Source organism: Puma concolor, chromosome B4 (genome assembly GCF_028749965.1).
Source record: "Puma concolor isolate L17-30 chromosome B4, mPumCon1.1.hap2, whole genome shotgun sequence".
Lineage (NCBI taxonomy): Eukaryota > Metazoa > Chordata > Mammalia > Carnivora > Felidae > Puma > Puma concolor.
The window spans coordinates 60,524,541-60,550,279 of record NC_141673.1 but is presented as its reverse complement, the minus strand read 5'-3'; the positions used below and the strand labels follow the sequence as shown (position 1 = coordinate 60,550,279).

Below are 25,739 nucleotides of genomic sequence, written 5' to 3'. Positions count from 1 at the left end.
TGTATTGGCCAACATGAATGCACTGGGTGATGCAGGTAGAAGAAAATGAAGAGAAGAACATTAGTGGCACTAAGTGAAATGATGTGGCTCTTAAGAAACCTTCATGTCTTGGTTTAGGAAAGCAATCTCTGCATGAGATTCATCTGCTGACACTCAGGCAAACCCTTTATCCCATAAGCCTAGGTCATCAGCCTTTTCCTATGATGGCATCTGTAACCCCTATCACACTGCAGCAACTCTCCTCAATAGAAAAGAAATGATGACTTCCCTACGCATGGAAGGGAAAAAACACTTAAAGTATTTTATAGGGAATATCTTAAAGCAACATTAAAAAATATTCATATTACAAAATAATTGCTGCCTCATGAACAGATTTCATTCTAGTCATTTATTTGTTAATGTTGATTTATTTTTGAGAGAGAGAGAGCATGAGCAAGGGAGGGGCAGAGACAGAAGGGGACAGAAGTTCTGAAGCAGGCTCCCTGCTGACAGCAGAGAGCCTGATGCGGGGCTTGAACTCAGGAACCATGAGCTGAAGTCGGCCACTTAACTAACTGAGCCACCTAGGTGCCCCTCATTCTAGTCATTCACTGAAGAAATACAGATGCTCCAGACATACTGTTTGTGGTTAGGAAACATTTGAAAAGCTAACATTTTAATGAATTTGTGATTATTAGAATTAAGGATAAGCAATTGCCCCAAATCCTAAAATTACAGATTTCCTGAAAACACTTAAACTTTAATCCAGTTTCTGGTTCAAATTCCAACTCTGGTACTTCTTAGAAGAACAGTATTGCTACAATTGCTGGGAAGGGTACATGAATAGGTAGGAAATGTGAGAAATGAAAAAATACTCAACAGCTTCATGGAGGATGGTGACAATGGTTTCTTTGACAGGATCCTCAGAAGAAGCAACACAGGGAGATAGTCTTGTAGGGAAACTCATAAGAATGGATTGTGATTTTTCAGCTTTTAAGAATATCCATACCTAATAACCAGGTTCATGTATTCTCCATGTCATATTTAATTTGTGTTAAGTATTAACGCCTGATAATAACTGTTCTTTGGGGAAATAAGCACAGGCTGAGCCTATCTTTGGGCCAGAGTGCTGAGGAGCTTTGATAAGGGCAGCAAGATTAGTGACATTACCAAAGGCAAAGTGAGTCTTCAGAGAATGGAATCACGGCAAAGAAGGCACTCCTTACCCAAATGGTATTCCCCTATGTCTGCCCACCTAGGAGGATCTAGATGTTACGTTATTAATAGAGATGGCAAGTAGCCTTAGAAGGCATTTGGAAACTGAAATATCTATGCGTTAAACTACAGAACTCCAATACGGATCATGGAAACCTAAGGACAGAATTCTGTTTTCTAGGAAGGATATCAGAACATCCTACTTGTCAGTGTTCTGGGAGGGCTTGGGAAGGGTGGGATTCTAGACAACAGATGGATGTTTAAATGGGAATTCAGAAAAGGAAACAAAACAGAGGCCAATAAAACTGATATATTGGAGAGCCAAAAACTCAAATATTTCAGCCTATTATAAAAGGAAAGCAAAGAAGAAATACTGTAGTAGTGTGGGACTCAAGAAATTTCATGTAATTCTCCCAGTTCACCCACACAGTAAAGGCTTTTCTAGGATGCTGGGGAGATTAAGGAATTACTTGAAGGGAACAAGTGTTGCAAAGCATGGAAAATAATACAACCAAGCCACTGATAGTATTATATTATGATAGGATATGAAAATGATTTGCTGATATGCTGTCCTGACAAATGGTGAAATAAAAATTTTATACATATTTTTTCTATTTATTAACATTCATGGATCTCCTGGTCTACACTGAGGATTGGGGATACTGCCTTAATCCCCGAAGCTGCCCTAATCCCAGAGAACTGTGAAATCCTTGTGGTATTTTCTATCTACTTTAAAATTGGTCCTGGGGGCACCTGAGTGGCTCAGTCTGTTAAGCATTCAACTTCAGCTCAGGTCATGATCTCACAGTTCATGAGTTCAAGCCTTACATTGGGTTCTGTGCTCACAGCTCAGAGCCTGGAGCCTGCTTTGGATTCTGTGTCTCCCTCTCTCTCTGCCCCTCCCTCACTCACGCTCTGTCTCTCTCTCTCTCTCTCAAAAATAAATAAACATTAAAAAAAAAAAAAAAACTTTCCACTCCTGTAACTGGAGTGGAAATGAAACTCCAGAGGGATCTATTCTATAAACCACATTCTGAAGCCCAAGGTAAAGCAGAGTCCAGGGAAATGAGCACAATGCAATCACTTCTAACATCAGATTACTGACAATCAAATAAAAGTGTCAAAATGTGCTTCTACTGGCCTGCTGGGCTACTTTTCACTATATAGCTATTGAAATATTATTTTTATGTTCTATTCCTCAGATTCAAGGTTTGTGATTTATTAATACAGACTCATTATATATCTGAAGACAGTGATGAAAAATCATTCTGCAATAACATTCATTCTACTAGGATTGACAGATAACCCACTACTACAGGTTTTTCTTTCAGTATTTCTGTTTTTCACCTACATTTTCACTGTTGCTGGAAATCTAATCATTATTCTCCTCACTCTGGTTGACTCTCACCTCAAAACACCCATGTACTTTTTCCTTTGGAATTTTTCCATCTTAGAAATAATATTTACAACTGTCTGTGTTCCTCGATTCCTGTACAGCCTGACAACTGGGGACAAAAGTGTTACCTATAATGCTTGTGCCATCCAATTCTTTTTTGTCATCCTCATCGGAGCAACAGAATTTTTTCTTCTAACTGCATGTGCTATGATCACTATGTGGCCATCTGCAAACCCCTGCACTACAGTACCATCATGAGTGAAAGAGTATGCACCATGTTTGTCCTTTGCTGTTGGCTGATTGGGTTGTCATACTCCCACCGCTTAGCCTGGGAGTCCAGCTAGATTTCAGTAACTCTAATCTCATTGACCATTTTGGCTGTGATGCATCTCCTCTTCTGAAGATTGTATGCTCAGACGCCAATTTGTAGAGCAACTTATTTTAATCATGGCTGTGCTGACCCTCAGTCACATTATTCTGGGTAATTATGTCCTACACATACATCATCAAGACTATTTTAAGACTCCCTTCAGCTCAGCAAAGAAAAAAGCCTTTCTTCACTTGTTCTTCCCACATGATCGTAGTCTCCATCTGCCTATGGAAGCTGCATCTTCATCTATATCAGACCAGCAAAGGAAGGAGTTGCCATTAATAAGGTGGTGTCATTGCTCAAAACCTCAGTTATCCCATTGATAAACTCTTTCATTTACACACTATGGAATAAGCAAGTCAAACAAGCCTTCAAATACTCAATTAAAAAGATGGCATTTCTTTCAAAGGATTAGAAAACTAAAAAGATTTTTTAAATTAAAAAAATAGATATCTAATGTCACTTCTCACTTTATCCTGATTCCAAAACATTTGTGATCTAGTCCCATAGATATTCCACAGGTTTTTGTTGATACAAATTTACTGTCTCCAAATTTTTTTTGGTGTATATATTACCTTTTTCTAGGTCATAGTGTGTTTACAATACCCTGGAGTCTGTTTGAACTTGAGTGTGTTGTTGGACACCAAGCAATGAGATAAAGTGGGGTGAGTCTTGAACAAGTTTAAATGACCTCAAAAGAGGTCATTACATGTTTTTCAGACAAGAAGAGATCAAACCCTTGAACAGGATAATAAGTGTCTGCTTCTCTGGGGCTTCAGTAAAATCTACTAACCTGTGCCCTCTAGTAACCCCTGGAGATTGTGAATTCAATTTGCATCAAAATTAACTCATCCACAAGATTAGACTTGGTTGCGTTTCCAAAAGTTTCAATCCTGTAGTTACAGGAGATACAGGTTTTTGGTTTTTTTTTTTTTAGGGAAGTCATAGTTTCCTAACTCCTTTTTCATACCTTGAGATGGAAATTTAAAATCCTGAGATAATCACTTTTCTTTCTGCAAGGTCTCCAGATACTTCAAAAAAAAAACAACCAAAGTTACAGTTCTTATATTCCTCATTTTCCACTAAAACATTCCATGATAGCAGCCACTTGGTAAAAGCAAGCCATAATGGCAGCCAACATTCAAGGGGTGACAAAACCCATCTACTTATAGGAAGACTGCAAAGTATTATGGATATTTCTACACATCAACATTTAATGGGTGCTTGACTCATGTCTAAGCTAGATGGCAAGATCTTGTATGGTATCTCATCTCCTACCTTCCCTGCTATTCCTACCACCAACATTCACCCCAAATGATAATAAAATTCTATTAGGTAACAAAGAGTGCTACTCATTTTCATTGGTTTTTTTTAAGTTTTTATTAAATTCCAGTTAGTTAACATACAGAGATCAACAGAACACAATAGAGAGTCCAGAAATAAACTCACACCTTAAGTAAATTAATCTATAACAAAAGAGGTAAGAATAAAGAAAAGACAGTCTCTTCAACAAATGGTGCTGGGAAAACTGAACAGCTACCTGTAAAAGAATAAAACTGGACCACTTTCTAAAACCATACACAAATATAAACTCAGAATGGATTAAAGACCTAAGTGTGAGAACTGAAACCATAAAAATCCTAGAAAAGAACACAGTGATTTCTCTAATATCATTGGTAGCAACATTTTTCTCCAGAAGTTTTTCATCTTTCCAAACTGCACCCATTAAACAATAACACCACATCACCCCTATATCCAGCCTCTGGCAACCACTGTTCTACTTTCTGTCTCCACCAATTTGACTATACTAGGTAGTTCATTTAAGTGGAATTATACAATAATTTACCTTTGTGTCCAGCTTATTTCACTTAGCATAATGTCTTTAATTTCATCCATGTTGTAGCATGTGTCAGAATTATATTACTTTTTAATGCTGAATAACATTTCCTTGCATGTATATACTACATTTTCTTTATCCATTCATTTGTCAGTAGACATTTTGGTGCTTCTATCTTTTGATTATAGCGAATAACACTGTTATGAGTATTGGTGTACAAATATTGGTTTAATCTGCTGCTTTCAATTTTTTTAGGTATATACTGAGAAGTAGAATTGTTGGATCCTATGGTAATTCCATGTTTAATTTTTTGAAGCATCTCTATAATGTTTTCCACAATGGTTGCACCATTTTACATTCCTACCAAAAAGTCACAAGACTTGCAATTTCTCCACTATTTTGTGGAGTTCATATGTAAAAGTGAATGTATGAGGGCAGTAGCATAAAGGCAGAAGAGTAAACATAGAAGTCACACTTGTATGACTTGTGTATATATTGTATGTATATAATTATATGAAGTGATATATCTTTAAATGAAGGTAGATTGTGATAGGTTTAATATGTATACTATAAAGAAACCAGGGATGCCTGGGTGGCTCAGCTGATTGAGCATAGGACTTCGGCTCAGGTCATGATCTCACAGTTTGTGAGTTCGAGCCTGGACTGGGCTTGCTGCTGTCAGTACAGAGCCCACTTGGGATCTTCTGTTCCCCTATCTCTCTGCCCCTTCCCCACTCCCATTCATGCTCTCTCTCAAAAATAATAAAACATTTTTAAATAACTAAAAAAAATAAATCCAAAAATAACATAACACATGTTTATAACAAATAGGTTGACAAATGGAATCAAAGGGCATTAATCTCAAAGAAAGCACAAAATTAGAAAAAAGAAACAAAGAAAAACTACTAACAAGAAACAAATAGTAAATGATATTTAATCCCAAGCATATCAACAATCATATCAAATATAAATTCTGTCAACATCAAACTTCAAAGGCAGAAATTGTCACAATGGGACATCATCATGCCTCCAAACCAGATACCGACCCCCAGCAATGGGCTGCCTTTGGCTCCTCCAGCATGTAGCCAGCAAAGATTTATTGACCAATTGGTATATCCCAGGCACTGAGCTCGCTCTGGTGGGTAACAAAAGCAGACCCAGAACTATTTGCACTCAAACCAAAAATGTAAAATTACACCTGTGATGAGTCACTGCAAACGAGGTGATCTCGCTGACGTCGGGGAAGTCTGGCTTCTGGAGTCTGACACCTACTCTGCTACAGCTCCGTCAGCATGTTCAACGGAGCAGCCAGCAATGAGGCCAAGAGGCAAATCTCTGTTGTGACACAGCCTCAGGTCCCATCTCCTCCACAGGGAATAAGCTCCTCCTCCAGCTCATCTCTGACCTCAATGTCATGGCCAACAGCTTCTCCATCTCTTACAAGACACTTGCCTCTTTGTGCTGCCAAAGAAGGGCAGGCCCGGGGCCGGGGGAGGATGCCCCACTCCCCAACTCTGACCCCAAGCCAAGACTCCCACTGAGGAGAAACTGAAAGTCCTCATCTGAGACCCAGGCAGCTCCAGGGGAACCCCAATGCACCCCGTGTCCCCTGCCCAAAGGATAGATAGGCACCTTGCAGAGCAACTTTTGAACCAGCAACCTGGTGGTGACTGCCAACAGCACAGTCCATGGTTCGGCGCCCAGCGGAGGGCCTCACTTCTCTGTCAGTCTCATTGGTGCTGACAAAACTGGAGGCCTGAACATGCCCTGGGCACTCACTGACACTCCCCTCAAGTTTTGCCTGCCCTGCAAGCAGTGCCCCCGGCATGAAGAAAGGAGCCAGTTATCTGACGATGGGCCAGGTGGAAGAGAACAGAGTTCCTATCCTTCCTCCAGAGAACTTCATGGCTCTCTACTGATCCAACCAGGCCCAGACCCTCACCAACCTCAGCAAGAAAAAGTGCCTCTCCCAGCCTGTTCAGGCTGCTGGGTCCCAGGCCTGAAACCCAGGCCAGTCCCCCAGACCCTAGTGCTGGGGACTCCTTTCTTATCCAAATAAATGCTTGACTTAAAAATAGAAAGAAAGAAAGAAAGAAAGAAAGAAAGAAAGAAAGAAAGAAAGAAAGAAATTGTCACATTGGGAGGAAAAAAACAAGGCAACTCTTGGCTGTCTAAAGAAAACTAACTTTTAAAATAAAGGCAGAAATGGGGGGTTAAAAATGGGAAAATATATACAATGATAACACTAATCAAAAAAAGTTGGAGTGGCTATATTAACATCAATGTAAATTAAAGCAAAGAATATTAATTAGGATAAAAGCGTAGTTTTTTTTCAATGACAAAGGGGTTTATTCTTCAAGAAACCTTAACTACCCTAAAAACTTATGCATATAATGAAGAGCCTCAGGGTGCCTGGGTGTGTCAGTTGATTAAGCCTCCGACTTCAGCTCAGGTCATGATCTCATGGTTCACAAGTTCAAGCCCTAAGTGTGGTTCTGTGCTGACAGCTCAGAGCCTGGTGCCTGCTTCGGATTCTGTCTCCCTCTCTCTCTCTGCCCCTTCCCCACTCGTGCTCTGTCTCTCTCTCTCTCTCAAAAAAAATAAATAAATAAGTAAATAAATAAACATTGAAAAACATTTTTAATAAATAAAGAGTTTCAAAAATACATGACACAAAAGCTGATAAAACTGCCAGGCAAGAAGGAAAAAACCAGACTTATAGTAATAAATGTCAGCATGCATGTCTCAATAATTAGCTGAATCATAACCCAGAAATTCATTAAGTATACAGAAGTCTTAGCTCCATCAACATGATCTGTCATCTATAGAACACCCTAAGAACAAAAAGAGTAGAACTGTTTTAAAATTCCCAGGTAATATTTATCAAGTTAGACAATATTTTGGGCTTTAAAACAAGCCTCATTAAATTTTAAATGATTCAAATGATACAAAGTATATTATCTGGCCAAATGGAATTAAATAAGAAATCAATAACAAATTTTCCTGAGAAACACCCCTAACTAGAAAACGAATATCAAAATTTGTGGGATGCACCTAAAGCACTATTTGTGGGGAAATTAATGGCTCTGTAGCAACAATAGTGATTAAAATCATTGTAATGTGTATCATTGGCCATAATCTTAGCCATAGCTGTATAGAATTTCATCCAGGCACTTTGCCCCCTGTATAAAATTGAGGTTCAGTTGCTATGGATATGGGAAGAAAAATACCAGACCGGATATCTCCAGTCTCTGCCATAGCCCATCAGGATGTTCTTCAAAAACTCTAAATATAGAGAGAGATCTCCTTTCTCCCCAGCCTATCCCCCGTGCCAGGGAAGATTTTGAATCGCTCTCTGCCAACCATGGGATGACAAAAGTGTGACCTGATATGGCTAGTCAGTGTGACAAACCTCAGCAGAGGAGCAATGGGTGGATCGAGTACAGGGACAGCAAAGACACCTGCTTCCGTGGGGACAGGAGGAACACACCTCTGTTCCATCATGTGACACCAGGATCAATAGGAACAGCAACAGAAGTGACCGCAAAGAGAGTCAAAGAAAAAGATCTATTCAAGTTCGCTGGGCAGTAATAAACTATAGCAAAATCAAAAACATATCCTGGAACCAGGCAATTTTTTTATCCAGTATTTGGGATGCAAAACTCCAGTGCTTCAACCTCCAAGAGTAGTTTCATTGGCTACCTGAAAAGTCTTACTTAGAAGAAGTGATGAAAAGAAAGGCCAGGTAGCACTAAGAGAACATCAAGTTTGACATTTAAATATGGGTAAGTCTCTTAAATATTAGGACAAGTAGTTAGAGTAGCATGAGGAAAGAAGGATATTTGTATTCAGATAAACTTTTATCCAAAACCTGCACCACCACTGTGGGACATTCTGACCAGTCATTTTTTGTTTGGTTGGTTTTGTTTTTTTAATTTTGTTTGTTTGTCTTTGAGAGAGAGAGAGAAAGCAGGGTAGAGAGAGGGAGAGAGAATCTTAAGCAGATGGAGCCCGATGCAGGCTCAACGCAGAGCTCAATCCCACCACCCTAGGATCATGACCTGAGTCGAAATCATGAGTCAGACGCTCAACTGACTGAGCCACCCAGGCACTCCTGACCAATCATTTGTCTGCTCTTCAGTTACTTCTGTAAAATGAGGATAGCTTCTTTTTACTTTAAGATTTATATCAAAAAAAATACATAATACATATATAAAGTGCCAGAGTGTCTAGTTCTAGGAGAAATATAAAGATTCAACAAAGAAATCAAAATGGAATTCAGATGACATCAGACCATCCTCAAGGTCTCTGAGGACATTGTTCCCATTGCTGCATGTGTTTTTACATTGTTGATTATACTGCCACCAATTCATTAGTAATTTTTAAAACTGGGTCACCAAGGACTATCTTGTTCACTCAGATGTTCCCTGTGCACTGGTAACATACTAACATATAAAAGAAATGATGCTACTATAGAATTTGCAGGGAAGCCTGCCTCCCTGCCCAGGAAGATCAAATGTGCCCCTCTGACAAAACTAGAGAGAAACTTCCTTTACCTCTGCATCTTTTCTTCCTTTAAACTAACAGAATGACTGGGAAATCTGGTATCTGGTGCCATTTTAGACTTGGTGAGAGAAGAGGAGGCTGAAACTGGGTTCCTAATATCAGAAGCCATGGTAGTCTAGGAGAGGTCAGTCAATTGTCAGGCTTGCCAGTGAGAGAGTGCATGTGTGCGCACACACTTGTGTGGAAGGTGAGGCTGGGGGTTGTGACAGGTGGAATATGAGAGTGGGAACAGAAGTACACACAGAACCCTTCACCAACTGAATGCAACTCAAACTGTGGTTCCCTCAAGGGTCTCAGATAAAGAACTATTGAAAAAGTAAGTGCGTAATTGTCATGCCATATTTTTCCAAATTCTCCAAACATGAGCAGAGGGTGAACACAGTTTTAAAATCTGGAATTCAGTTCATCATAATTGATAGTGCAGAAAAGTAGTCAACAATCATTTCTGATATGCTGTTATTTTGAAGGAACATGAAGTTAGAATTTTCTTCCCATGGTTAATTTATAACTATGAGTTGAGGAAGCTCTTAATAAAGAGAAAAATAAAAGGCAACGGAAAAGACACTGCCACCCAATAATACCCTAATGTCATAGAAATAAAATAATGGCAGTATTATAAATTAACTTATAGGGAACCTCCCCTTATTCTCTGTTATTTGGGTCCTTTTTGCCACTTTTCTCTTTTTTTTACTCTTCTTGAATCTCTACTCTCTAGTACATGGGCAGCCTCCGTCCCAAAGGAAGACTCAGTGAGGTTTGTTCCAAACATAAGGAGCATCAAAGTCTCTCAAATATAGTCACCTGTAATAGGCAGTCAATGAAGGAATAAACTGACCCTCAGTCACTCATCCAACTTCCAAAGTGACTGAGAGTAGGTAGTTTTGCATAGGTAAGTCCTCAAGGCCTAACTGAGAACATTAATTAAAACACTACTTATGGGAAGAGGGTGATAAATTGTATTATTTGTTTAATGAAACTGTTTCAAATGTTAATTGATCTGAATTCAAACTAAATAAATAACTTTTAGTCTCCCAGAGAAATTTTCCCAATATAACAGAGAGCGTTGGTATGATTGATTTCTGGGAAAAACCAAAATGTAGCAGTCTTAGATCCAAAGGATCTGCTCCCACAGGCTTAACTGCATTATTAAAAGTCACAACAAGCTTCATGACTTAAAACAGTGTCGTTGAAGGTTAACACATATCATATTAGGCATTTTAAACATTAAATTCATGATCAGTCAAATGCTAATATGACTGAGTTTGTCAGTCTTTCTTATCAATGTAGAAGAATTAACATTTTGATAATAGAGGAATAATTTTAGATCCTAAGAACTTCCTAAGAGAAAGAGAAATGGAATTACAATGTCAATAGCCAGTATAAAGATTTAAACTCTTCTACAGTGGAAGGGAGGGAGGGAGAAAAATTAGGAATGGAGAAATGAACCTGACCCATCACTCTGTTTGACCTATCATGGCAAGATACCATCCCTCCAGGAAGTCATTTCTCCTATGAGCTAAGGGGGGGAGAGGTTGTCTCTGTTCCAAAATCCTGTGAATCCTGAGCAATACGCCTTGCTAACTCAGTTTATGATGACAGATGTCACAGCCAACTTCATAAAAAGAAAAAAAACACTAGAAAAACTGAGTGAATATAGGAAAATATAAATAGCTACCAATATAACTAAGAGTGATTGCCAAGGAACAAGCATGGAGTAGTTATCATCCCAAATCCAAAGCTGCATTTTCACGGTTATCTTGTGTTACGATGTCACTGAGTATGCACCAAAATGAAATATTGTCTCCTACTGGTAGCCTGAAATCTCCTTGGGGAAGCAACGTATTAATGACTGGAGCTCCAGTCTCGGTTATGATGTTCTTTAAATAACAGAGGCTCAGGAAGGGAAAAAAAATAGTTACAGACAAAGAGGAGGGGAGGTAAACCATAAGGGACTCTTAAATACAGAGAAAAAATTGAGGGTGAATGGGGGAGGGGGGGAGGGGGAAAGGGTAAAATGGGTGATGGACATTGAGGAGGGCACTTGTTGGGATGATCACTCGGTATTGTATGTAAGTGATACATCATGGGAATCTACCTCCGAAACCAAGAGCACACTGTATACACTGTATGTTAGCCAACTTGACAATAAATTGTATTAAATAAATAAATAAATAAATAAATAAATAGCAGAGGTTCATTAGATATTTATTTGGATAAATAAATGTAGATGATTTATTTGAGCAATGCAGGAGTAACCTAATGCAATTTTGATTCTCTGTTCAGAAAACATACACTGGGTATAACTGGGACAACTGTTTAAAACATGAGAAATTCGTTTTTGCTCTCGTGTAAAAGTGTATAGGATTTCCCTACAAACACTTAAATTATGCCCAAATTTGCTCATTTAACAATCAATTCCCCCTATTAAAACACAAAGACATATTATAGGCCCATATATCAAGTTATTATTAACTATTGATATCCTCAATGAGAATGCATTTACTGGATCTTCCTTTACAGAACAGATACCTGAGAGCAGCTGAGAGAGAAATATGAATCTCAATGAGACTAAGTTTTGACATGAAGGAGGGGGAATTTCCTGAGCACCTCCTAATGGGATTTCTGGATTAAAAATGTAAGTTGGAGTACAGGGAGGCTTAACACTCCTGGGAGGTGCAGAAATGGACAGTGACAAGTGTCATTGAGAAAGGTAGGGTACTTTATAACTTGTTTACGAAGATTGGTTCATTATGTGTCTATTTGTTTCTGGATGTTGCTTGGGCAAGTCACAAATATCAACACTCAGAGAACAGAAGCAGTAGGGTTAGAGAGCTGGTTGGTAAATTAGCAAGGAAAGTTGATTTGAAGCTGGGAGCAGCAGAAATTGCTCAAAGAAGAGATCACTAAGATAAACCCTAATGCAGATTCTGAAGGCTGAGTGCACAGGGCTGCTCAGGCTGAGCAGGCTGGCAAAGAAACAAATACCACAGATCATTCCCTCTGAGCTCTATCCATGACCCAAAGCACCACAACCGGACTTATACATAAAGTATATGTAAATTGGATTTATATTCAAGTTCCAGAAAAAGTTTCTTTATACTACTTTAGGAAACCTCTGCCTAAGCAGTCCCAACCTGGCTTAAAAATACTTTCATTGCCTAGGACACAGGGTGAAAAACAGAACTACATCTTTGTATTTTAAACTTTTTATCTCCCTATTCAGAAACAATTCAAAGTGCAAAGAGCAGAACTAATGCTTTTAAATGAATGTGCTATTGTTAAAATTCAGCATAACAGAAGATGATCAACATAAAATACTAGTTAAACAATTGTCTAAACCTATAAAATGTACAACACCAAGGGTGAACCATAATGTAAATTATGGACTCTGATGTCTCAATGTAGATTCACCAATCATGACAAAGGTACCACTCTGATGCGGATGCTGATAATGCAGGAGGTTATGCATTTGTGAAGGCAGGAGGTGTGTGGGAAATCTCTGTATCTTCCCCTCAATTTTATTGTGATCCTAAGATTACTCTAAAAAAATAAGTTTTAATTTTAAAACACACAAAAAAATACTAAGTAACAGATCCTTCTTGAAAATGGAGCATTTCAACATGGTGTGGAAAAACAAAGGAAGATAAGGATGGGGTGGGGGCTAAAAACTAACATAATTGCCTCCAGTATAAAGACAAATAAAATCTGTACAACAAGGCAATATTGTGGAGAAACTGCATATCAGACATGATTTATGTTTCATTTTGTTTTTATTTGACATTTTTGTAAATATGCTTTCTAATTAGAAAGTTATGAGCACAAGATCCATATTGGATATTTCCTATAAATGTTCTCTCTGTTAACAAATTGATTATTAAGTAAAAGAAGAAAGTGCATGTGAGTAGGCTTGCCAGGATGTTTTCCTTCAGGTTCCAATACTAGCTTCTTATGATACTTCTCTCTCCAGGTGGAATCCCTCTTGACTTGGTGCAAGGCAGTGATGAGAAATTGCACAGCAGTAACAACATTCATCCTTCTGGGATTAACAGATGACCCCAAAATACAAGTTCTGCTTTTTGTATTTTTGTTTCTCACCTACATGTTGAGTGTGGCTGGAAACCTCATCATTATCACCCTCACACTTTTGGATTCCCATCTTAAAACTCCTATGTATCTTTTCCTCCGGAATTTCTCTTTCTTAGAAGTCTCATTCACCACTGTCTGTATTCCCAGATTCCTGTATATGATGACAACTGGAGACAATACTGTTACCTACAATGCTTGTGCCACCCAATTATTTTTTGTTGTCCTCTTTGGAGCAACAGAATTTTTTCTCCTTGCTGCCATGTCGTATGACCGCTATGTGGCCATTTGTAAGCCCTTGCACTACACAACCATCATGAACAACAGAGTCTGTACTACCCTCATTCTCTGCTGTTGGTTCGCTGGCCTGTTAATCATCCTCCCACCTCTTGGCATGGGCCTCCAGCTGGAATTCTGTGATTCAAATGTGATTGATCATTTTGGTTGTGATGCATCTCCTATTTTGCAGATAACCTGCTCAGACACAGTGTTAATAGAGAGAATTGTTTTGAGTTTTGCTGTGCTGACACTCATTATTACTTTAGTGTGTGTAGTCCTCTCCTACACATACATCATTAAGACCATTCTACAATTCCCTTCTGCCCAACAAAGGAAAAAGGCCTTTTCCACCTGCTCTTCCCATATGATTGTGGTTTCCATCACTTATGGCAGCTGTATCTTCATCTACATCAAACCTTCAGCAAAGGAAGGGGTAGCTACTAATAAAGTAGTGTCTGTGCTCACTACTTCAGTTGCCCCTTTGCTTAACCCATTCATTTATACACTTCGAAACAAACAAGTGAAAGATGCCTTCAAAGACACAGTAAAACGGATTATATTTCTCATCAAGAAGTAAGAGGCGATTGTTCTTTGAGGCTACATTGAATTAAGTTTGAATCCAAACAACCCATGAGCAACATTCATAAATTTGCCAAATAAATGGTTTAAGTTAACTAGATTCTTTCCTTTAAGCCAATTTATCCTCAAAAATCTTCTGCCCATTCTGGAAATTTTTTGAGTGTACCGTATCCTGAAACATGGTATGACTACAGAAGAAAAAGAACAAGACTTCCAAGTACTGAATGTGTTCTACTGACATTGTCGTTGATGGTGTGTAAACATAAACTCGAGGAGAACAAGACTGGATTTAGGGATACAACAACTAAGTCCTGGTCAGATAACTTCTTCAATATCCAGACTTACATTATCCCTTGATTTAAGAAGAATGTTAGTGAGAGGTGGGCGAAATGGGTGAAGGGGGTCAAGTGTATGGTGGTGGGTATTAACTAGACTTGTGGTGGTGATCCCTTCATAATGTATACAGATGTCAATTATAATGATATAGACCTGAAACTTATATAATGTTACATATCAACTTTACCTCAGTTTTTAAAAAAGATAAATGTTACAGATTAGGAGGCCTGATCAAAAATCAAAAATGTTACTAATTTGAGAAGGGGCATTTGGTTGCTTAGCATAAACTGACTACTGAAGATAAAATCCAGGTATCACGAAAAAAAAATAATAGAAAAAGGAGGAGACATGGGGGAGGGGCGAGTAACAGTTATTTAGGGACCTTGGACCAAATAGTTGGAATTCTTTCTCTTAAAGGGTAAAAAACAGTAATTGTGACAGTAAAGTTGTATGCTCTCATAGTACATATACAACCATTATCTATGTTTATTAAATATCATCCAGTTGCACAAATGTATTTTTTATTGTGTACCCTTTATTTTCAATTGTTCATACAAGGTAATGGCTATCATATAAGTTTCTTTTACATTTCAAAAATATTCAGGGAAAATGGAACTCCATTCTCCAAGGCCTTTCTTCTTTTTTCATTTAAAATTTCTAAAAAGCCAACAAAATCCCACTAAATGTTGCCTAACTTCCCTTCTGATAATTAATTTAAGCCTGAATCTATATGATGTATGTATTTACTTAATGGTTGGGTTGATCACTTCACCTGATTTGTGAATCTTTTTTTTTATTTTTTTTTAATGTTTATTTATTTTTGAGACAGAGAGAGACAGAGCATGAACGGGGAGGGACAGAGAGAGAGGGAGACACAGAATTTGAAACAGGCTGCAGGCTCTGAGCTGTCAGCACAGAGCCCGACGTGGGGCTCGAACTCACGGACCCTGAGATCATGATCTGAGCCGAAGTTGGACACTTAACCGACCAAGCCACCCAGGCGCCCGGATTTGTGAATCTTTAGCAAGCAAAGGTTGTATATGAATTTCATTGTTTGCTTTGAATGATAATGAACAAAGTTAAGAATATTGTAGATTTGGGGCACCTGGGTGGTTCAGTAAGTTAAGCATCCGACTTCTGTTGTGGTCATGATCTCACAGTTCATGAGTTCAAGCCCCATGTCGGGCTCTGTGTTGACAGCTCAAAGCCTGGAGCCTGCTTCAGATTCTGTGTCTCCCTCCCTCCATCCTCCCTTCCCCCCACCCTGCTCAAAAATAAATTAACATGAAGGAGAAGGAGGAGGAGGAGAGGAGGAGGAGGGGAAGGGGAAAGGGAAGGGGAAGGGGAAGGGGAAGAATATTGTAGATTGAAAAAAATACCCTGCCTAACTGCCTAACTTGCCATTTAAGAACCAAGTGCAGGGCTCCTGCGTGGCTCATTCAGATGAGCGTCTGACTTCAATTCAGGTGGTCATGATCTCACAATTCCTGAGTTCCAGCCCCGCGTCAGGCTCTGTGCTGACAGCTCAGAGCCCGGAGCCTGTTTCAGATTCTGTGTCTCCCTCTCTCTGCCCCTCCCCCACTCATGCTGTCTCTGTTAAAAATTAATAAACATTAAAAAAAATTTTAATAAATAAACATTAAAAATTAAAAAAAAAAAAGAACCAAGTGCATCTGGATAGGTTCAATATTGGAAATTCAGTAGGTTCATGAAACAGATACTCTCCTCTTGTTCACTTACTCACTAAGAGGAAATGAAAAAGGGTTGCATTATATCAGGTCTTTGGAGCTGAGGGTAGTAAGTACATCAAACAAATGACGTGATGCTTGGACCCAACTCTAGTTCCTAAACATAACTCAAATATTACCGAAATTGATCATGACTTTTCAATTTGCCCAGTTTGAATAATGAAAATATTCAGAACTTTCTTGAACTTAATTTTATGTGTAAGTTCCCTTCACATGGAAGGGGCACATTTTAGAGCCAGACTGCTCTCCCTCAGCTCTTCCTTCTAGATACCCATTTCAGTCACTCAGTATTATCAGTTTCTTCCATGAAAAATCCTTGTTTACATCTCAGAAAAAAGTTTCTTGTTTACATCTCATATTCCCATCATATTTCTAATCTAAAATTTTATCTCTCAACCAGAATTCTCTTGACAACTGCCCAATGATATCCTATTTTTAATCTCTGTATTAGTCATCCTAAGCAATATTACAATACATAGTATCCTAAAACACTATTTTAATTAGTTTACTTCTTGCTTTAAATCTTCTAGAACCTTCTAGATCTTAGTTTTGAAATTCATTCTCTTAGCAGTCAGGAATTGCCAAAATCTATGTTCAACCGCACTAAACATTTGCTGCAATTCCTCAACATTAACCCTAATCCAAAATCTAAGCTTTTCACATGATAGTCACCTACATGAAATACCCTTAAATTTCCCCTATTCAAATCTATTTATACCCCATTCAAACATAAGTAATTTTTCAGAGCCCAGCTCAAATCCATCTTCTATTTCCCTCCTCTCATCCTTTCTTCCTCAAGTGATTTCTTATTTGCATACACCCCATTCTTGTTAATTCCACATATTTTGTCATTATTCCCCAACTGGTTTGCATTGTTTATGTTCTATACGTTTAATCTTGTCTCTATAATTCTCCAAGAGCAAATACCTTTAACAAAGGAAGTATTTTAAAATTTTCTTAATAATAAATGCCAGTTTATCACTTCTATACTAGGTGTCAATTGTACAGATCTGACTGCCTAATCTGAACTCTTTTTATAAGAGGTCTCATATAGTTCAATAATACATGATAGTAGATGTTTTTAATATTTATACATTATTTCCTCAGAGTTTGACTTAACTTTGCTCCAACAATTCTAATGAAACCACATTCTCCCTTCCTGATTAGATACAATCTAATTTGGTATCACTTAATATCACTTAAACCTCACACTATAATTACTCATACTATTTCTTCTGCTTCCATCCAAGACCTGTCATCATTCTTTCATTTATTCATTCAACAATTACTGAGTAACTACTATGTGCCAGGTACTCTTTATGAACAGATAGGACAAAATTTCTGGCCTCATGGAAGTTGTATTCCACCCTCAAAAAGTAAAAAGATGATGCTTATATGTAAATAGGACCTCCCAAATTCACTCTTTCCCTTAGTCTCTAGAACCCTTCTTTAAGTATGGACTTCCTGGAAAATAAAAATAATCACATTGATGACATATGTCGAAGGAACAGAGAACTCAACTGAAAGAGCTTCCAATGGCCAAAATTGGAACAATTTAGTTAACAAAATAAATAAAAATTAGATAATAACCCAAAGTATAAAATAAATATCCAAGAATTCATACTGATATAAATAAATGATTAAATTAATAAATAAGGGAGAAGAGATAAATCTTCTGTGCAGAGGTACTCCAAATAATTTATGTAGATACTCCATAACTTAACAGTGGAAAAACTGACAATCTCTTAGGCAGTCTAGATCAATAGCAACCATCATGTCATGTTGACAGTATATCTACTTGACATGATGTGATAAAAATGCCACTTTACCTCTGTGGTCTTCTTCCCAATAGCATCAGACAAATTCCTATGGGGTGGAATCCTATAAAATATCTGACCAACAATCCTTACAACTGTCAAGGTCTTCAAATATAAAGAAAATCTGAGAAACTGTCACAGTCAAGAGGACCCTAAAGATAACATGACAACTAAATGGAATGTGGTATCCTAAATGGGATCCTGGAATCGAAAAAAGATATTGAAAGGTGAAAACTCAGAAAATATGAATAAACTATGGATTTCATTTAATAATAATATATCAATATTGGTTCATTAATTGTAACAAATGCATCATATTTATGTTTGTGTATAATATTTATTTAAGATATTAATAATAGGGGAAACTGGACATATGATATATGGGAACCAGCTATACTACCTACTCAATTTTTCTGTAAATCTAAAACTGTTCTAAAAAAATAAGGTCTATTAAAAAATAAATATAATCCTTAAGTTAAATTACAACTATTTTCCATACTTTGGCTATTGTCGATAATGCTGCTATAAACATCAATTGATGAATGGATAAAGAAGATGTGATATACCATGGAGTATTACTCGGCAATCAAAAAGAATGAAATCTTGCCATTTGCAACTACATGGCTGGAACTAGAGGGTATTATGCTAAGCGAAATTAGTCAGAGAAAGACAAATATCATATGACTTCACTCATATGAGGACTTTAAGATACAAAACAGATGAACATAAGGGAAGGGAAGCAAAAATAATATAAAAACAGGGAGGGGGACAAAACATAAGAGACTCATAAATATGGAGAACAAATAGAGTGTTCCTGGAGGGATTGTGGGAGGGGGTATGGGCTAAATGGGTAAGGGGCATTAAGGAATCTACTCCTGAAATCATTTTTGCGTTATATGCTAACTAACTTGGATGTAAATTAAAAAATAAATAAATAGGGGCGCCTGGGTGGCTCAGTCGGTTAAGCATCCGACTTCAGCTCAGGTCACTATCTCACAGTCCATGAGTTCGAGCCCCGCGTCGGCTGATGATGGCCCAGAGCCTGGAGCCTGCTTCCGATTCTGTGTCTCCCTCTCTCTCTGACCCTCCCCCGCTCATGCTCTGCCTCTCATTGTCTCAAAAATAAACGTTAAAAAAAAATTTTTTTAATAAATAAATAAATAATTAATTAAAATATTTTTTTAAATGACAACTATTTTCTCCATGCTGGAAAAATGCACAGCTACTTAAATGATGGATTTGAAAGAAAATCTAAACATCTCTTTTACAGGCTATTCAACACAGGATGCCATTCTACACTATTGTTCCATTTCTCTCATTCTTTTCTTTAGCTTGCTGATGACCTGTGTTCAATCTCTTGTTGCAATTTCTTCACCATCTTCACCAATCTTTCTGGGATGACTTCTCTTAAACAGCTATTAAACTTTTGTTCTTGAAGATAGCAAAAAAGGATCTTTATTAGTCTCTCAGAACCAGGACCCCCAGGGAATGTATTGTTTGTCAGCACAATTGATCCCAAGTGGCTGCTCTGAAGAGAGAAAAATGTTTGTTACTTTGAATGTTAAAAAAAAAAAAACCTCAAAAAAAAAAAAAAAAAAAAGCTCCCCAGAAAGCTAATGTCTCTTGCTCAAGTCATCATATCTCCTAAGAGAAAAAGCTCTAGAAATTCTCTGGCCTCCAACACATGTTTTTTATACAATTTAGTAAATATTTGAGTATATGTATGTCCAACATTTTGCTATGCAATATACAAAATAAACAAAGTAAATCTGCCCCAGGACAACAAAACAATAAATAAAATATACAGCTGTGAAAAGTTAACAATACAAGAAACTGCACAAGCCAACATATATTGAAGTACACAGATCATGTGTACTTTGAATACAGAAGGGAGCTCCCTGTAGTCAAGTGAAATAGTAATTGCATTTCTGCTATTTACTATGTGTCAGGCATAATTCTAAGAAATATGTACAGTAATAACAGAATCTATTAAAACTCATATACTATATCTTATCATCAATATAGTAGTAGTAGTAGTAGTATTACAACCACCATTACCATTCTTGTATTGCAAATAAGGGAACTCAGAAACAGACCCTAAAACACACAACTAATAGATAGAAAAGCTGAGATCTGGGGGCACCTAGGTAGCTTCAACTCAGGTCATGATCTAACAGTTTGTGAGTTTAAGCCCGCACTAGACTCTCTGCTGTCAGCACAGAGCCCACTTTGGATCCTCTGTCCCCCTCTTTCTCTGCTCCTCCTCCACTCATGCCCTCTCTCTCTCTCAAAAATAAACATTTTTTTAAAAAACAATAAAAAAAAAGCTGAGCTCTGAACCCAGGTAATCTGGATCCAGAGTCCATAAATGACCAGAACACAATACTGTTATCCATTCTGGCAGGCCCTGTGAAGAGACAGAACTCTCTTTACACCCAGAAAAAGAACTAAAAAGGCAAAAAATTAAGCACAGAGCATTTCTTACATCATCATCAACAACAACAACAAAACCTGTATTAAACAAATTAATGAGAATATGTTTCAAAACTCTTGGGTAAATCTTTCTACCTCAGCAAAATCCCTAAACAAAATGTTAAGGCAGATATAAAAATTAGAAATAATTAATGATATTTACTGATTGATTAATATGAAGTGAGAGGAAAGAAAAATCTAAATCAGTTGTAGAGTTTAAATCTAGATGACTGGAGATTACAAGCACTGAGAGCAGGAAAATGGCGGCATAGGAGGACGCTGGGCTCACCTCCTCCTGCTGATAGCTTAGATTCCACTCACATCTGCCTAAATAACCCAGAAAACCACCAGAAGACTAGCAGAACGGACTCTCTGGAGCCAAGCGTAGATGAGAGGCCCACGGAAGAGGGTAGGAAGGGCAGAGAGGCAGTGTGTGCTACACGCCATGCTACACGGTGGGAAGGAGCCCAGGCAGTGGAGGGGCAGCCCGCTCAGCAAGCCAGAATCCCCAAGTCTGGCTTGCAAAACCGGAGAGGCTGGACTGTGTGAGTTCTGACAGCCAGGGGGACTTAACATCTAGAATGTTAAAAGTGAACAGCTCTGCTCTCAGAGAGTGGGGAGGGCAAGAGGACACCAGGAGGGAGAGTTGCTGAGTCCAGGAACACAGAGCTCAGCTTGGTGGGGAACAAAGGCGCTGGCCAGCACCATCTCCCTCTCCCACTCCCCAGCCGAAATCCGAAAGGGAACCAGTTCCCCTCAACGAACTTGCTTACACCACGCAAACACCCAACGCTGTGCTTCTGTGGATCCATCCCTCCAATGGGTCTGCCTCCCTCCCGGTAATGCAGGGCCCCTCCCACAGGGGACCACTAATGGCAAAGCAAGCTAAGCCTGACCCTCCCACCTCTGTGCACCTTGTGGATCCACCCTGCCTAATATGCCAGATCCCATCAAAGCAGCACCACAAGCCTGGCAGTGTGGAAGTAGCCCAGGCAGGGGCCACACCACTCCACAGTGAGTCCTGCTCCTGGGAGAGGGGAAGATAAGGTACACACCAGTCTGACTGTGGCCCCAGCAGTGGGCTGGGGACAGACATCAGGTCTGACTGCGGCCCGCCCACCAACGCAAGTTACTGTGCAGTACAGGGGAAGTGTTCTGCAGATTGGAGCCACCTCAGGGACTACCCAAAATGACAAAATGGAAGAATTCTCCTCAAAAGAAACTCCAGGAATTAGCGATAGCTAACGAATTGGTCAAAAATGATTTAAGCAATATAACAGAAGAAGAATTTAGAATAGTCACAAAATTAATCACTGGGCTTGAAAAAAGTATAGAGGACAGCAGAGTATCTATTGCTACAGAGATCAAGGGACTAAGAAACAGTCATGAGGAGCTAAAAAATGCTATAAATGAGGTGCAAAATAAAATGGAGTTGACCACAGTTCGGATTGAAGAGGCACAGGAGAGAATAGGTGAATTAGAAGATAAAATTATGGAAAAAGAGAAAGCTGAGAAAAAGAGAGATAAAAAAAATCCAGGAGTATGAGGGGAGAATTGGAGAACTAAGTGATACAATCAAAAGGAACAATATCCGTACAATAGGAATTCCCAAAGAGGAAGAGAGAGAGAAAGGGGATGAAGGTGTACTTGAAGAAATCATAGCTGAGAACTTCCCTGATCTGGGGAAGGAAAAAGGCATTGAAATCCAAGAGGCACAGAGAACTTCCTTCAGACGTAACTTGAATTGATCTTTTGCACGACATATAGTGAAACTGGCAACATACAAGGATAAAGAGAAAATTCTGAAAGCAGCTAGGGATAAACATGCTCTAACATATAAAGGGAGACCGATAAGACTAGTGACAGACCTATCTACTGAAAGTTGGCAGGCCAGAAAGGAATGGCAGGAAATCTTCAATGTGATGAACAGAAAAAATATGCAGCCGAGAATCCTTTATCCAGCAAGTCTGTCATTCAGAATAGAAGGAGAGATAAAGGTCTTCCCAAACAAACAAAAACTGAAGGAATTCATCACCACTAAACCAGCCCTATAAGAGATCCTAAGGGGGATTCTGTGAGTGAAATGTTGCAAGGACCACAAAGTACACAATGTTTATGTACACAATGGAATACTACGTGGCAATGAGAAGGAATGAAATATGGCCTTTTGTAGCAATGCAGATGGAACTGGAGAGTGTTAAGTGAAATAAGTCATACAGAGAAAGACAGATACCATATGTTTTCACTCATATGTGGATCCTGAGAAACTTAACAGAAGACCATGGGGGAGGGGAAGGAAAAAAAAAAGTTAGAGAGGGAGGGAGCCATACCATAAGAGACTCTTAAAAACTGAGAACAAACTGAAGGTTGATGGGGGGTGGGTGATGGGTATTGAGGAGGGCACCTGTTGGGATGAGCACTGGGTGTTGTATGGAAACCAATTTGACAATAAATTTCATTAAAAAAAAAGATTAATTATTTACTCTTAGGTACAGATGAAATAGCCTGGTGTAATTATGGGCGATTATGACAAAAAGTGACCATTTATCTTCCTGATGCCTAAAATTGCCTCAATACATTGAGGTCCTTAATTGAATATTTAAATCCTAAAATGTAAATATATTGGTGATGTAAACTTTAGATTTCACTTTAAGTATAATTAATCAATCAATGTCAAGGACAAAATGCCTGGTCTCATCCATCCAATAAAAACTTGCTGATTATCTGCTATGTTCCAGGCAAAGCTCTAGTCCTGGATCTACAGTGGTTTACAAAATAGATATGGTTTGTGTTCTCATGGAACTTGCTGTCAATTAGGGGATAGGGATAAAAAGTAAAAGAATCTATAATTACCAATTATACTCTAATTATACTCTAAATTAAATAAACATATCTTTTGTTTTAGCAGTGGGGACACTGCTAAATTTCACAGGAAGGCATCTTTTTTTTTCAATATATGAAATTTATTGTCAAATTGGTTTCCATACAACACCCAGTGCTCATCCCAACAGGTACCCTCCTCAATACCCATCACCCACCCTCCCCTCCCTCCCACCCCACATCAACCCTCAGTTTGTTCTCAGTTTTTAAGAGTCTGTTACGATTTGGCTCTCTTCCACTCTAACCTCTTTTTTTTTTTTTCCTTCCCCTCCCCCATGAGTTTCTGTTAAGTTTCTCAGGATCCACATAAGAGTGAAAAAATATGGTATCTGTCTTTCTCTATATGGCTCATTTCACTTAGCATCACACTCTCCAGTTCCATCCACGTTGCTACAAAGGGCCATATTTCATTCTTTCTCATTGCTCTGTAGCACTCCATTGTGTATAGAAACCACAATTTCTTTATCCATTCATCAGTTGATGGACATTTAGGCTCTTTCCATAATTTGGCTACTGTTGAGAGTGCTGCTAGAAACATTGGGGTACAAGTGCCCCTGTGCATCAGCCCTCCTGTATCCCTTGGGTAAATTCCTAGCAGTGCTATTGCTGGGTCGTAGGGTAGGTGTATTTTTAATTTTTTGAGGAACCTCCACACTGTTTTCCAGAGTGGCTGCACCAGTTTGCATTCCCACCAACAGTGCAAGAGGGTTCCCGTTTCTCCACATCCTCGCCAGCATCTATAGTCTCCTGATTTGTTCATTTTGGCCACTCTGACTGGCGTGAGGTGATATCTGAGTGTGGTTTTGATTTGTATTTCCCTGATGAGGAGTGACGTTGAGCATCTTTTCGTGTGCCTGTTGGCCATCTGGATGTCTTCTTTAGAGAAGTGTCTATTCATGTTTTCTGCCCATTTCTTCACTGGGTTATTTGTTTTTCGGGTGTGGAGTTTGGTGAGCTCTTTATAGATTTTAAAGGGCTAGGGATACTAGCCCTTTGTCCGATATGTCATTTGCAAATATCTTTTCTTTGCCTTTTAGTTTTGTAGATTGTTTCCTTTGCTGTGCAGAAGCTTTTTATCTTCATAAGGTCCCAGTAATTCATTTTTGCTTTTAATTCCCTTGCCTTTGGGGATGTGTTGAGTAAGAGATTGCTACGGCTGAGGTCAGAGAGGTCTTTTCCTGCTTTCTCCTCTAGGGTTTTGATAGTTTCCTGTCTCACATTCAGGTCCTTTATCCATTTTGAGTTTATTTTTGTGAATGGTGTGAGAAAGTGGTCTAGTTTCAATCTTCTGCATGTTGCTGTCCAGTTCTCCCAGCACCATTTGTTAGAGACTGTCTTTTTTCCATTGGATGTTCTTTCCTGCTTTGTCAAAGATTAGTTGGCCATATATTTGTGGGTCTAGTTCTGGGGTTTCTATTCTATTCCATTGGTCTATGTGACTGTTTTTGTGCCAATACCATGCTGTCTTGATGATTACAGCTTTGTAGTAGAGGCTAAAGTCTGGGATTGTGATGCCTCCTGCTTTGGTCTTCTTCTTCAAAATTTCTTTGGCTATTCGGGGCCTTTTGTGGTTCCGTATGAGTTTTAGGATTGCTTGTTCTAGTTTCGAGAAGAATGCTGGTGCAATTTTGATTGGGATTGCATTGAATGTGTAGATAGCTTTGTGTAGTATTGACATTTTGACAATATTTATTCTTCCAATCCATGAGCAGGGAATGTCTTTCCATTTCTTTATATCTTCTTCAGTTACCTTCATAAGCTTTCTATAGTTTTCAGCATACAGATCTTTTACATCTTTGGTTAGATTTATTCCTAGGTATTTTATGCTTCTTGGTGCAATTGTGAATGGGATCAGTTTCTTTATTTGTCTTTCTGTTGCTTCATTAGGAAGGCATCTTTGAAGGGGTTATATTTAAGCTGGCACCTGAAAAATAAAATCCAGCCATTCAAGAATGCAATCAGAGCATTTCAAGAAGAGAGAAACCGTTGCAAAAGCCCTGGGATGGGAAAAACTTGACATCTTCAGGAAACTGAAGACCAGTACAGCTGGATAAGCAAGAGATGAATTAGAATTACACAGCCATGAGATCATGAAGGACCATATAAACCAAAGTAAGGAGTTTGAATTTTATCCCACAGGAAACGGAACCCTATTGTGTGGCTTTAAACACAGAAGGGGATC

At 38.6% G+C, this 25,739-nt stretch overlaps 1 protein-coding gene and 1 pseudogene across 1 annotated transcript; both read left to right on the top strand.

The window, feature by feature from the left end:
- The first annotated feature begins 2,449 nt into the window (after positions 1-2,449).
- Positions 2,450-3,375, top strand: LOC112863741 (olfactory receptor 6C2-like; annotated as a pseudogene).
- An 8,691-nt stretch (positions 3,376-12,066) lies between these two features.
- LOC112863575 (olfactory receptor 6C2-like) lies at positions 12,067-14,302 on the top strand. The gene is made up of 2 exons (XM_025926714.2): positions 12,067-12,078; positions 13,358-14,302. Exon 2 carries the CDS (start codon positions 13,364-13,366, stop codon positions 14,300-14,302), a length of 939 nt encoding a protein of 312 aa, XP_025782499.1. The 5' UTR covers positions 12,067-12,078; positions 13,358-13,363.
- The last annotated feature ends 11,437 nt before the right edge of the window (positions 14,303-25,739 follow it).